At 27.7% G+C, this 14,925-nt stretch overlaps 1 protein-coding gene and 1 non-coding gene across 7 annotated transcripts in view; both read left to right on the forward strand.

Moving 5' to 3' along the window:
• The window catches only part of LOC123265734 (atrial natriuretic peptide receptor 1-like), a 227,678-nt gene extending 212,899 nt beyond the window's left edge, over positions 1-14,779 (forward strand). For all 6 annotated transcript variants that reach the window (XM_044729613.1, XM_044729610.1, XM_044729609.1 and 3 more), the window contains 5 exons: positions 1,611-1,803; positions 7,814-7,988; positions 8,887-8,985; positions 12,740-12,831; positions 13,053-14,779. In XM_044729613.1, coding sequence (XP_044585548.1) covers positions 1,611-1,803; positions 7,814-7,988; positions 8,887-8,985; positions 12,740-12,831; positions 13,053-13,382 — 889 coding nt within the window. In that variant the 3' untranslated portion in view covers positions 13,383-14,779. The remainder of the gene's footprint in view (positions 1-1,610; positions 1,804-7,813; positions 7,989-8,886; positions 8,986-12,739; positions 12,832-13,052) is intronic.
• LOC123266400 lies at positions 2,812-2,953 on the forward strand. The gene has a single exon (XR_006509769.1). It is a non-coding gene; the product is annotated as a U4 spliceosomal RNA (small nuclear RNA).
• Positions 14,780-14,925: the final 146 nt, after the last annotated feature.

Here is a 14,925-nt window from a genome sequence, read left to right on the forward strand (position 1 = left end):
ACAGATTTTTGTAGTTAAATTTAGTACAACTGGAAAGGTCTTATTCTGAATTTGAGCCTTTTAAAAGTTTTATATGCTTTTCAGCTATAAATAATTATTATGACAAGTTTTCGGTGTAATTATAGATAGATTCGAGTTTTTGACTTCAAAAAATTTGTTTATTTAGAATTTTTTGTTTTGTACAAATCAATTTTTTTATATGTCAAATATTAATCCATATAATAAAAAAAATAAGGAAAATTTTGTCACGTGCATATTTTTTTTAAGAACAATTTTTATAGTTAAATTTGATGTCATCAGAAAAGTCGATGTTAATTTTTTTCTTAACTTCAGAAAAAGTCTTTTGTTCCATAAAAAAAAAAATAAGCAAAATACTGAATGAGATATTAATGATAATTGATCAAGATTATCTTTTCCTTTCACGTGTAGTACAAACAGCAACTATGCTCGTTAGTCATAATAAATTAAAAGGTGGCATGTGCCTTCTTGTGGCACGTGTGACAATCACGTGTCGATATTAACTCAGATATTACTGAATAAAATGAAATAAAAAAAAAAATGAAGGATACAAATGATGTTTTATTGTAGCCACTTGAGTCTATTATTATAATCATTTATTTTCAATTTGAAATGAATATTTTCATTCATTTTCCACTGATGTATATTCTTCAGAGGATTAAATTTGAAATTTAAATTTAACATCTATTGAAACGGTCAATTATGTCAGGGAAGTTGAACAAATATAATATACAGATAATCGATACTTTATTATGTATGCTGAATTCAATGAATAAAATAAAATTAAACAAAAGAAAATAAATGTTGTAGTGAAAGGAAACGGATTTTCATCACTTGTTTTTGTTTTTCTTACCAATAAATTTTTTTATTATTTACTATTCTTTATTTAGATTTATAAAAAGAAAGTTAATTTTTGTTACGAAGAAAAAAAAAATTAAAACCACTTACAATTAAAAAGGAATTGGAATTTTTTTTTTTAGCAATTATTTTTTTATTTAACGCCCAACTACGCTAAATGTTTCTTTTTTATTGCGTTCATCTTTTAATTTTTTAATGTTGTTGTATTTAAACTTTTAATTTGTAGTTTTCCTCGGGAAACTCGTCGTGTCTCGGTACTCGTGATTAAACGCGGCAATGACGGCAGTGACTTAGTCTCATCTAATCTTTATTTCTCCTGAGTACAAGTAATTTATTGCCGGAGACGTGACTCGGTTTTTTTTTCTCGTCAGTTAGAGATGTCTTGAATTATTTTTTAATTTTCCGAGTTCTGATAAAAAAGTTCAATTATTTTTACGGTTTAACTTTTGAACGATTGTTGACGTTTATAATTAATACAACGTATTTAATTTTTTTTTTTTAATTTTTTCTGTAAGATTATTATAATCATTAAAATTAGTAATATAATATTAGAATTAATAATTGTTAAATTGTTGTATTAAAATTAATTATCACAATTAATGATTTTTTCAAAACAAAAAAATTTTTTATTCTTTTGGACTACCTCAATAATTATCAATAAATTTTTTACTCTCTTGCAAAAAATTCATAAAATAAAATTGAGTGATTGTCCTACTCTTCTAATATGTTTTCAGATCGGTAGCATCACAACTGATACTAGGACAAAGCGTGATAGCTGAAACATACGACCAAGTGACAATATACTTCAGTGATATTGTTGGGTTCACAAGTTTGTCCGCTGAAAGTACACCGCTCCAAGTTGTCGACCTCCTCAACGACCTCTACACATGCTTTGACTCTATTATCGAGAACTTCGATGTCTACAAGGTAAAAAAAAAACTTTAGTTACACCTAAGGTAAAAGCCCCAATAGATGATCATGTACCAGTATATGATCATCTATTGGGGCTTTTACCTTACAGTCACTTTCTTGTTATCTCTAAAATAATTTGCTAAAAGTCTACAAAAAAATCATAAAATATTTTCACATTTTTTATTTTTCACACTCACAATTTTTTTTTTTTTAATTTAAAAATTTATTTAAATGAAAAATATTGGGATTTTATCAATTTATTATGATTATTTTTATTATTAAAATTTCTTTCGTGAAAAATGTAGAAAAATTTATGAACTTTGATATTTTATTACTATTCACTTTAAATGATCCTTGAATTTTAGCATATTTTTATTTGAAGGAAGCGATAATATTCTATACTTGATAAAAAATTTATTTAGTTTTATTTCGTTGAAAATTTGAACATTTTAATAATATAAAATAAAAAAAATAAGAAAAAAAAATTACAAGTTATTTCATAAATTTTTCAATTTCCATGTAAACAAACAATCTATTCCATGTGAAGATATGACAGACAAAATAAACCGACAGACTATAATTAAATGTCAAAATGAATGATATTCGTCATTTTATTTTTTTTTTTTTTTTTCAATAAAAAAATTTTATAAAAATAATGTAAATGAATTTATGGAAAAATTGTAAAAAGGATTTTTTTTATTCTGCTTCACGTTTCATTTTTCCATTTTTCCATTTTTCCATACGTCAAGTAATTTAACGTATTATTTTTTATATCATTTTAGTGATAAATATTATTTTACTTAAGTATGAGTTGAAGGGTGGACTAAATGGAATTTACAATAGTTAAAATTCTGGCAATGAACGAAAAAGAGAGAGAGAGAGAGAGAGAGAGAGAGAGAGAGAGAGAGAGAGAGAGAGAGTAGTTACAGGCGCTTCGCCAGGTGGCGTCGCCGAACGAAAAATGTTCCTTCGAGGACAGTTATAACTAAGATGTTAAAAGCCATTTCTGTGGAAAGAATTGTCAGCTTTGCGCAGTGGCGATATCGTAACCAATGAAGTTCTACTGAGGTGCGATTATTGCTAGTTGAAAACTTTTTACCAATACCCCGCCAAGACGATGTGAAATACCATCGGCTACGGCAATTTTTGAAAGTTTCTACGGAAACTGATTAAACTTGAAAACAAAACATTATGTTGGTCAAATTACTCGTACTCTCCAAGTTTTCATTTGTAACAAAAAAAAATTAATCAACTGCTTATCTCAACTCGTTGATATGAAGAAATTCATCAAATTGATTAAAAATCGTTACCTAAATTATTGTTTAATATTGGATGTGATTGTTGTGAACAAACTTGATTTAAAACATTTTTAAGAACAACAATTTGTAAATTATTTATCGTTGACAATTTTTTTGTTCTTAATTAAGCATTAGATTTTTTTTGCAAGAGTTAGCACTAGTAGAGTGACTACTAGTGTAAAAATTTTATCGTGGTGAAATTGTTTTTATTATAAATGACTTTAAGGTAAAAGCCCCAATAGATGATCACGTACCAGTATATGATCACTCCATGTATTTGTATATCTATATTCACAAATATAGGTATAAAAATACATGGAGTGATCATATACTGGTACATGATCATCTATTGGGGCTTTTACCTTAATAATAAAAAAAAAATTTTTTTGGAAAATAGTAAAAAAATGATAAAAAAATTTTTTATTTTTTTAAATTAAAAAAAATTTTAACATTCACGTTACAATCCTATTGAAAAAAAAAATGTTTGATTATTCAATGAATTATCACGTCATAGAAATTATCATGAGGTCATAATCATATTCATTAAAAAAAAAGATCAATTAATAATTAAAAAACCGATGCTACACGATCTAAATTTGCGTCACTGTATTTGTAAGTATAAAATTACGTCAGGAAGTCGGTTAATGTCACACGGATAGAAGATGTACGCTTCTACATATTACCTTCCATTAAGTATCTATTTTACGAGCAAGCACACACAAATACACCCACTACATGCCTCATATATATCACATCTTTTGTAGAATTTAATGAAAAGGCAGTGTGTTTATTCACTTACCTCCATTAATACACTGCGAATTAATGGGTATTAAGTTTGTCTTTCTATTCAGTACACGTTTAAATTAAAATCGTCGTCGCTATCTGTGTTTTAATTCATAATACGTAATGCTGAAATGAGGTGGTTAACGCACATCATAATTACAATATTTAGCTTTAATATTGATAAAAAATTTTTTTTATTATTAGTATTATTTATTAATAATAATAATAAAAATAATGAAGTAGTTGGGAAATATGAATGTGTTATATTTGATACTATATAATTGAGTTGAAAGACAAAAAAATAAATTTAGATTCAATAAAAACAAAAACATTCGCACTTGATGCTGGTAAAGTTTCAAAACAAGACCTTTACAAATTAGGTCAACTGTAACTTGTTACCCCGACTGTTCTGTATTGCAGAGTCTTCAGTCTCGTCTCGTATTTTCTCATTTTCGTAGCCTTTATTTTTATTTCTGTCATCTTTAAAATTATCATTCGTGTTTTTCCTCAATGCAGATTAGCAAAACTTTTGGCTTTCAAAAAATTGATAATTGACTTATTAAATTTGTTAATTGACTGGTTATAATGGTTGTAATTATATTCAAAGTAATTGAGATTTACAAGAGTTTAAATTTTTTTATAGAAAAATAAAGTGCAGGAACTTTGGAAAAATTTTTTAACTTTGCATTTAAAAAAAAAACCTCCAGATTTTTTACATGGTAATTGAAATCAAAAAAATTTTTTGTATTGTGTTTATAAAAGTTAAAGAAAAAATTTTTGAAAATATTTTCAACTTTTTACATTAAAAATGTAAGTTTGTTGAATTTAAAAAATTTTTTTTTCTGATTTTATAAATAAAAAATCCGAACAAAAACAGTTTCACTGTAAAAAAATCGCGCCAAGTCCACGTTTATAAGACTATTAGGAAAAAAAAATTTTTTTTTTCTTTACAAAAAGATACAAAATTAAAAAATCCAAGTAACCGATATGATTGTTTATGATTTTCGGAAATTAAAAAAAATCTTATTGTAAATTTAAAAATTAAAAAAAAAATTTTAGAACGTATTTAGTGTGCGTGGTTGCAAAATATTTTACTTTTAATGAAATTCGTAAAATCTATTTACTAGGACTTTAAAAAAATTGAAATACACAATGACGCACACCAAGTACGTTCTAAAATTTTTTTTTAATTTTTAAATTTACAATAAGATTTTTTTTAATTTCAGAAAATCATAAACAATCATATCGGCTGCTTGAATTTTTTAATTTTTTTATTTTGTATCATTTTGTAAAGAAAAAAAAATTTTTTTTTCCTAATAATCTTATGAACGTGGACTTGGCGCGATTTTTTTTTACAGTGAAACTGTTTTTGTTCGGATTTTAGTATTTTTTGTAATTATAATGAAAATTTACAATTGGTACCAACTTAAATCTGGCGTTGGCAGCATTTTTTACTGCAAACTATCCCCTTGAAGCTACAGTTTATGTAGATATAATTCCAGTCCACCCTGGCGGCCGTAAATGTAAGCTGTGAATTACTTTTTTTAACTGTAGTTACGTATCTATAGGAGGATTACTACACATTTTTATTTTATCTAGTCTGTGGCGCTGACCTTTCTCCATCAAAAAAAAGTCAGGATCGAAATTTGTGAGCGAGCTATAGTATGTGCTGATAAAATTTAATAATTTCAAGTAAATAAATTGTTATAAGTGAATATAATTAATTAATACGGTGAAATAAATTATGAATTACTGTTATGATAAACAAATTGGGTAAAAAAAGTACCGTAGAATTAAATAAAATTTCGCAACCTCAAAAAACCGTTCTGCTTACAGTAAACATAGTCGGTAGTCTGGCGCTCCGTTTACAACGAATTTGAACGGAACTTGGCGCCAGATTCTACCGAATCTGTGGATATTTCTAAAAATAACAAGAACGAAAATGTCAATAAATATGTAAAAATAATATTTCAAGATAAAATTTCTTGAATTTTATTTGAACTGACACTTGAGTAGTTCGATAAATTAAATAAACATGATTTATCACGACGTCTCATGGGTGCGCAAGAATATTAACGTGTATATACACATAAATATTGTACATTGTATATATATATATGTGACTTTAACGGTGAATCTAAAAAATAACCCGAAAAAAATGTACTGACTTATAAGTAAAAGTAAAAATTAGTTTAGTACTAAATGAAATTAATTAATGAGAAAGAAAATATATATAGTTAATAGTAATAAGCGTAAGAATTTGCATGAAAATGTCTTAACTTTAGATGTTTGAAACTCGATAAAGTGAGTTAAAGATGACAGTAAACGGGTGACGGCTAACGACGAAGGTAAAAATTCAAAGGAGAAGCGAGATAAAAAATAACGTCAAAGTAAATAAAAAGATACATGTATTGAATCAAAGAGAATAAAATCTGTGAAAATGCCTGGGTATAGAGATAAAAAAGTTATGAATAAAAGGTAATTGAAGACGGAGAACAATGAATAATAAAAGTTTTTAAAAGAATGGAATAAAATTCAGTGGGCCGTGCTTTATCAAACGATCACAATTAAAACTTCTTCACCTGTCCAATTAGCTATGTTAATCGCTTTGAATTAATTTTATAGGGCAATGATGAAGTTGTTTAATTGTTTAAACTTTGTTACTTTTTCATTGAATTATGTCCTCAACTCGTTTGATGAGTTCTGAATTTTTTTTATCACTAGTTATTTTTTGTTTTTTGTTAACCATTAGTTAGTAATTATATCTATTTTCTCTAATAATTTAATAATGTACATAAATACTAATTTATTCTGATGTTACAGAGATATTTTGTTAAAAATCCTGAGTGGAAAACTTACTAAACTAATATAAAAAAAACTCAAGAAGCTTTTAGTATACTTCTCACAAAAATTAAGGGAATAAGAAAAGAATCCAAATTTTTGGGGGTTTATTAACAGGCGGTAATGTGAAGAAAAATGATGAACTATAATAGTGATGTCAAAATACAAAACTAAAAATCATTTTGATTTTTAAAGAACAATTCATAAAGCATTTCGATTATCTTGATACCATTCATTCTTCACTGTAAAAAATTTTTCGTCATTGTGTAGAGTGTGTAAAATTTGTGTGTTGAATATTTACACTCTAGTGTGTAGAATTTAACATTCTCATGTGTTGATTTAATGATTTAACACACTTGAATGTTGAATTCTACACACTAGAGTGTAAATATTCAACACACAACTTTTAACACTTTACACAATGACGAAAAATTTTTTACTGTGTTGCGAATAAAAAATTACAAACGTTTACAAAAGTTCTTAAAAAAATAATTAATGGTAAATGCTGATGTAAAAATAAAAATTATTTTATTAAAAAACGTGATTGGTACACAGGTTAAAATAAAAATTTTTTAATATTTTTTAAAGGTTGGAATACTTATATTCATGGACAGGCTCGGATAAAACATTCATATCTCGACTATGTTATTTTAGAAAAAATTCTTCCGTGAACTTATAATAAGAACTTTGTTACAAAACAATTCCACTTCCCTCTGGCTATTTTCGTACAATCCGCTTATTATCCTCACTGTTCCTTTTCAAGGTCCAGGAATCTGTTTTGCTAACTTAACCCCTGTCTATCATTAACAATTGATATTAACTATTAACAAAGTACACAATGGAAGAAGAGCCATTGAGACTGAAATCGATAATCCTTGATGTTAAATAAAGTGAATTAAATTTCAAATAAATGATATTGACACCATGCAACACTTCAGTATATTTCAATTCGTTTTTAATACTTTTCAAGGAGCTTTGACTTAGATCATTAATTAACTATTGTCATATGTTAAATAGTATTTTCTATTTTACATTAATTAAACATTAAATTTGTCGTTGATATTCGAGTGACAATGATCGAACGGTTTGATTTTCTGTTACAGGTGGAAACGATAGGAGATGCTTACATGGTTGTGTCAGGTCTGCCTGTCAGGAATGGCATGAACCACGCAAGAGAGATCGCTAGAATGAGCCTTGCACTTCGTGACACTGTTATGACGTTCAGTATTCGTCACAGACCTAGTGAGCAGCTCAAACTACGAATTGGAATGCATTCTGGTAAATTTGAGCTCACTATTAATTTTTTTCAATTAATTAATTTATAATTATATCTAAAAGGGTAATTATTTTTATTTAGATTTATTTTTGGTCATAAAAAAGTTAAAATTGACTAAAAAGTTTTTATTTTTTTTTTTTTTTTTTTTCAATTAGGAGCGTGAAAAAAAAATTCACAAAATTTTATAAAATTATTATGAAGACTGGAAAGGATTTTTAGTATGAATTTTTATTTATTATTTAAGAAATTTTACATAATTTTATAAAAGTTCATAAAATTTTAGAGAGCATTTTCTTCAAAAAATGTGAAAAATTTTTTTATATGTTTTTTGATTGTTAAACTTAAAAAATCTATTTATTTACTTTGTAACTAGAAATTTAAAAATCGGATGGGGAAACAAATTTTAGAAATGTCAATTTTTTATGGCCAAAAATAGATAAAACCGCTGTAGAAGAGATATGAACATTTTTGCACTTCTAATTATTAAATCCAGCTCTAATTTTTTTTTTTTTTTTTTTTTTCAATTTAATTAACTATTTTAATATGGTATAAGTGAGTTGAAGTTAAATTTTCAAAGTTAAGACGCTTTTACAAAATAATTTGATAAAATAATGAAAAAAACCGTTGAAAGGATTATTATCACAGAGCTTCCATTAAAAAGTTAATTACTTTTTTGATTGAACCACTGGCGTGTAAAGTACTCCGTCCTAACTTGCAACAAAATACGATAAAAACATAAATGTATATTTTTACAAAAAAAAATGACCCGATGGAAGTAGGAGGGCATTAGAGTTTACTTGATCCTTAAGCTGAGTTAAGCTTATAAGCGCATTACTTTTCAATTGTATATATATTTAGAACAAATTTGTCAACTAAAAACGAGTGAATTTTTCTCTTCAGGTCCCTGCGTCGCTGGCGTCGTTGGCCTCAAGATGCCCAGGTATTGTCTCTTTGGTGACACTGTTAACACTGCTTCAAGAATGGAAAGTAACGGTGAAGGTAATTAGCATTTACATAAAATCCTTTTCATTTTAATAAAAAAAAAAAAAAACGCCAAGTTTTACTATAATGTACTTAGAATTTTGGGGGGTATCTCAACCGTAAGTCAATTATAACTCAAATCTACCTAAAACTGGTTCACTATGACTCTCAACTCAAATAAAATAGCTAAAAATTATTGTAACGTCAATGTACTATAAGTCAAATTAAAGGTAATTTCATAAACTTACATGTCAATTTTTCAGAAATAAGTTATCTCGTCGCAATTAGAAATTATTTACTGATAGTGTCCAAAAATGCAATTTTCACAATATTTTGAAAATTTTAAATGGCTGCTATTTCTAGACTAATCAACCGATTTTACTCATCTTCGGACTCATCTAAGGTATTCATCCAAGAAATAAATGTACCTAGTTCCATCAAGATTGATGAAAAATTATAGGAGCTATCGTGTCCACAAGCCGCGTTATATTATGTATATATAAATATATAAGCCATTTTTTAACCTTACTCTACTACTTAAGTGATATTATGACCGAATTCTAAGTGAATTCCGACATGAGAACCAATGCAATAGATAAATTTCTACGAAATCTACCTATAATCCACACTTTGAACTTAATTTTTTTTTAATTTAAATTTGTTTGATCTCTGCTTTATGAACCGCTACTGAGTTATTTTAGTTTAAAAAATAGTCAATAGATGGCGCCACATACACAAAATGCTAGTTAATTTTAACTCCATTTTGTATGATCTGTTGATAAATATTCATGAAGTAATAATTTAATGAAATATTGAAAATAATATTTCTTTTACGCAAAAATGAATTTCTGAATTAATATACCATTTATAATGACTTTTTTTTTTAAAAAAGCACACCCTAAGAACAAAGGTGTGCATAATTTAAAGTATTTTCTATTCTATTCAGTTAACATACAAAAATATTACGTTATTTATGTACTTTTCAGAAATACATTGCATTTAAAATCAATCCTTATTTCTATTCACTGGATTTTTTATTTTTTAATTTGACTGCTTAATTATAGATCTCGGTTTTCCATTAGCAGGCGCAATACGTTACTGTGGAGCTACTAAATGTAAAATAGACATTTGCAGCCTCAATATATGGGCTAAATATTCCCGAATATGTAAACTACCGTTTTACGTACACGGAATGAAAAATATGGGAACCATTCCCATAATTTTATGGGAACAGTTCCCATGAATTATGTGAACTGTTCCCAGAATTATAGGAAATTTTCCCAGAATTATGGGAAAATTTCCTATAATGATGGGAATGGTTCCCATAATGGTATAAGAATGGTTTCTATAATTATAGGAATGATTCCTATACAATTATAGGAACCATTCCCATAATATTATGGGAAATATTCCCATAATGATATAGTAATGGTTCCTATATCATTATGGGAACTATTCCCATAATGGTATAGGAAGGATTCCTAGAACATTATAGGAATCATTCCTATACCATTATGGGAATCATTCTCAAAATAAAATAAAGATAAAATCTTCGTACGGAGTGACTTCGAAATGATTCCTATAATATATACACGGAAAAAAAAAATTGGAGCAGCCACATGATTTTCATGTTGTAGGTAATAATAGTTAAAACAACAATAATAATTAAATAATAATAATAATAATAATAATAATAATAATAATCTATATTATTAAGAGAATAAGGAAAATTTTGTGGCCAGTGTATTTATGTGATAAAATGGGTTTTTGCTTGGAGTTGTGCCTTTTCAAGGTTTCATATCATTCTCACCAATAGTCAATTTATTATAATAAGAATTTAGGCTGCATTCGAAAATGCTCTGTGTCTAGATACATAATCAAGAAATGACCTTGTATCTGGTAAACTATTGACATTTTTAAACATATAAGCTCATCCCGATGTTATACTCATCAAGAGCTTTCATTTGAGTACTCACATGCATTTTTGATATATTTTTCATATTAACATATATATATATATATATATATAAAATATATGAGAAATTGATGTGGGTACTCAAATGAAAGGTCTCGATGAGTGTAACATTAATATGAGCTTATATCTTTAAAAATGTCAATAGTTCACAAGATACAAGGTCATTTCTCAATTATATGTTTAGAGATAGAGCATTTTCGAATGCAACCTAAATATTTATCATCATAAATTGACTATCGACGAGAATGATATGAAACCTTGAAAAGGTACAAATTCAAGTCATGTCCTTTGCAATGACACTTAATTTCACTAAAAAAATCGATTTCATCATGTGACTATCCAGGAGACAAAATTGTTCTTATCCTCTCAATAATATAAATTATTATTATTATTTAATTATTATTGTTGTTTTAACCATTATTGCCTGCCACATGAATCTTCCACAGGAATGTATCATGTGACAGCCCCAATTTTTGTTTCCGCGTAAGATTTAAACCTATGTATTGTGGGAACCATTCCTATACTATTATGGGAATGGTTCCCATAAATTATGGAAACCATTCCTATAATGGTATAGGAATGATTCTTATAGCATTATGGGAACCATTCCCATAATATTATAGGAATAGTTCCCATAATATTATGGGATTAGTTCCCATAACGATATAGGAATAGTTTCTATAATTTTCTTTCCGTGTAGAATCACAACAGTGCATATCCATTTCTTGTGTAAACAAAAGTATCAATTTCAGTTATTTCTACAAACTCTTTGTTCATGCGAATAAAATGATACTAGATTGTAGAAATTTGACGTCAGAGATTTTGTTTTTTATAAAAACTGAAATATTGTTAAAAATTTAATTACTAAATTCCATTTGTTGCTCGGAAAAAAGTCAACAGTAATTATTTTCACGGATTATTAAAATTTACAGAATATTTAATTAAAAAAAATATGATTTTTGCACAACTCAATGCAAAAAATTTTTTTTGTCTTCTCTCTGTAACTATTTTTATTTTTATACTTTTGTTAGTTCACGGACACCAACATAATTTATTTATTTTTTAATCGCAGAATTTTTTATCTTTTAAAACTGTAAAATTCAATTCTAAAATGATTTTTTTTGTCACCGTTTTGAATTGTTTAAGCGGATTAGATTCACATAATAATCGACTGTACTTGAAAAAATTTTAAAGTTACTTCATAATTAAACATAATAATAAATTCTTTTATTAAAAATTCAATGAGCATTATGAGTTGTAGAATTTTGAATTTCCCAAACTTTATTAATTTACTGCTTTTCATAATTGACGTCAATACTGAATTTTTGAATTTTAGTACGGATAAAACTAACACTTAAGATAAGAAATTTATCGATTTAAATTATTCATAATTTATCCTTTGTGTAATTAAATTAATGAACTAATGAATAAAGTGAGCGCATTTTAAAGACCCTGAAGTCACAACCTGATCCTTGGTACAGAAAGTATCACCAGCTGAGTGCGTATGGGCGACTGGGGGTGATAAGTGATAATAATAGCAGTATAAAGTTCTTCCACAAAGAGTAGTGTAACATATAATAAAGGCTTATAACCATCAGGGTATCAAAGAGAAAAGCTTCAAGTTCTTGATGAAAAGGTTTCATAAAATATATATGAATATTATAAAACTATTATAGGCTATATAGTATAAACCTTACAAATATTTCATTATTATTAACATAAAATATGCGATATTAAAAGAATTTGATTTTCCAACATGACCTAATTAATTTTGTGCTTTACCTTTCACTGTTACAGCTTTGAAAATTCATGTCAGTCCAAAGACCAAAGAGATATTGGACACCTTTGGAACATTTGAAGTCTGCTGTCGAGGTGAAGTTACTCTGAAGGTAGATCGTAATTTTTTTCAACAATTATTTTCATAATTTTGTTTTTACATGGAAAGAATTTTTTTTTTTATTTACTGTTAAATCAGATCATGAATTTTAGAACGTATTACGATTACTGTCATTTTCACAGTAAAAAAAAATTTTTTTATCCGTACGACAATTTTGAATCATAAAAAAAGCTCAGTAATTTTAACACAATGCATCTTTGAAAATTACTTCAGGGCAAGGGTAAAATGATAACTTACTGGCTGGTGGGTGAAAAGCCGATAAACAATAATGTCCAGGAGAGCAATCCGAATCCGAGCAGCGAGCAGAGCCCCCAGCAGCCTAAGTCTGATCAAGTTCAAGGATCTCAAAGTACTTGCTCAAGAAACATGTTAAATATGGCCACGGGGAACGGCGCACCGGGGAACCATCCACTACTGTCACCCTCTCATCAGCGGAACTCTCCGAACCAGTTCTCTGCTACAGGTAGCGACAATGTTCCTAATCACACCGAAAGCGGCGCTAATGCTCCTTTGTTACTGTCTACCGGATCTTCACGAGCTTAAATTTATAATTACAACAATTATAATAACAAAAAAAATTTAATAATAATAATTCAAAATGAGTAATAGATAAATTTCATCTCATTCTCTAGCTTAAAATCAAAGAAATAAACTGATCAGCTGATAAATTAAGCAACGAGACTTCTTTAAGTGCTGGAACACTTACTGAACAATAAATTAAAAATCATTATGCATTTATTTATTTATTTTTTTGTCTCTAGTATTATAAGTAAACTACATTACCGGTGAGCCATTCGAGGCAATCTTTTATGATAATGATAACGATAACGATAATGATGATGATGATGATAATGATAATGATGATGTAGAAGCATTAGGATGAATGGAAACAAAAATAGGAGATGGATGAAGGAAGAGGGTTGAAGTTATTTAGTTTAACGCAGTTGTTAGACCTAGGATGCTCGAGTTGAATAAAATTTAGGAAAAATAGCGAAGCAATCAAACTTCTTAATGGGAGGCCGAGGGGCTTAAATGTCAAGGCTGGGCGATTTAATCGATAAATGAACAAAAATTGTGTATAATATAAAAACTCCGCTCAAATATCTGATAAGGTTTTGCGTGAGTTGAGGAAAAAAGTAAAGCTAAAGGTGAAAATGCGTCTATCGTGGTGCTACGTAATTACTGGAATCAACTCGAGCGTTTAATTACGTTCGTCAGCTGAGTTCGGTTGACGGTCGAAACAAACGGGTTTAATGAGGTTCTTATCAGGTCAATTTTCTTGGCTTAAATAAAAAAAAAAAAAAGTTAATTATAGTTTTGTGAAAAACTGCTTTATAAATTGAATTGGGACAAACGGAAACAGAAAATAAAGTAATAAAATATTATAATTTTGAGGATAAATCCAATTTTATGTTAAAAATCTGACGCGAAATACTTGCTAGGGATAATAAATTACAGTGTTTAGTTTGGTTTAAAACATGAGCTAGACGGTATAAAATAAAAGACAAGATAAATAGTATTTCTAAATAAAATGTTTGAGGGCAAGAAAAAGTTTACGGGAGAATACAGTCAAGATGGCACAGTAACAAATCTTGACGAATCGTTGAGAAAATTACGCTCTATCCGTGTCTATTTAAGATTAATCGATTCCAGAGAATCAAAGATGTCGCTCCTCTGACAAACATTATTAGTTAGTCTGATAAGCTTCACGAACGTAATAATAAGCATATTATATAATATATAAATATGATTCATGCCAATTTGGTATATACATTTCTATCTGTTAAGCTGTTACGTAAAAATCCTTCGAGTTGAATTAATGAGCTTTTTACTCACTATTGAAGAGTCAACATGGTTCGAAAAAAGAATGAATGTTATTTAAAAAAAAAAAATTAATTTTTTAAGTTAATATAAGTGATTTAGCACCGATGTATAGTAAATAGAATTCTATTTATATTTTCGCATAGATTTTAGTAGACGAAGACTGAGGCATCACCTTCTAGTGATCTCGAACGACAGTCGATATCAAATCGATTAAAAATAATCTGGACTGTATTAACTCGGAATGTTTATTTTTAAAAATAAA

Source organism: Cotesia glomerata, linkage group LG5 (genome assembly GCF_020080835.1).
Source record: "Cotesia glomerata isolate CgM1 linkage group LG5, MPM_Cglom_v2.3, whole genome shotgun sequence".
Lineage (NCBI taxonomy): Eukaryota > Metazoa > Arthropoda > Insecta > Hymenoptera > Braconidae > Cotesia > Cotesia glomerata.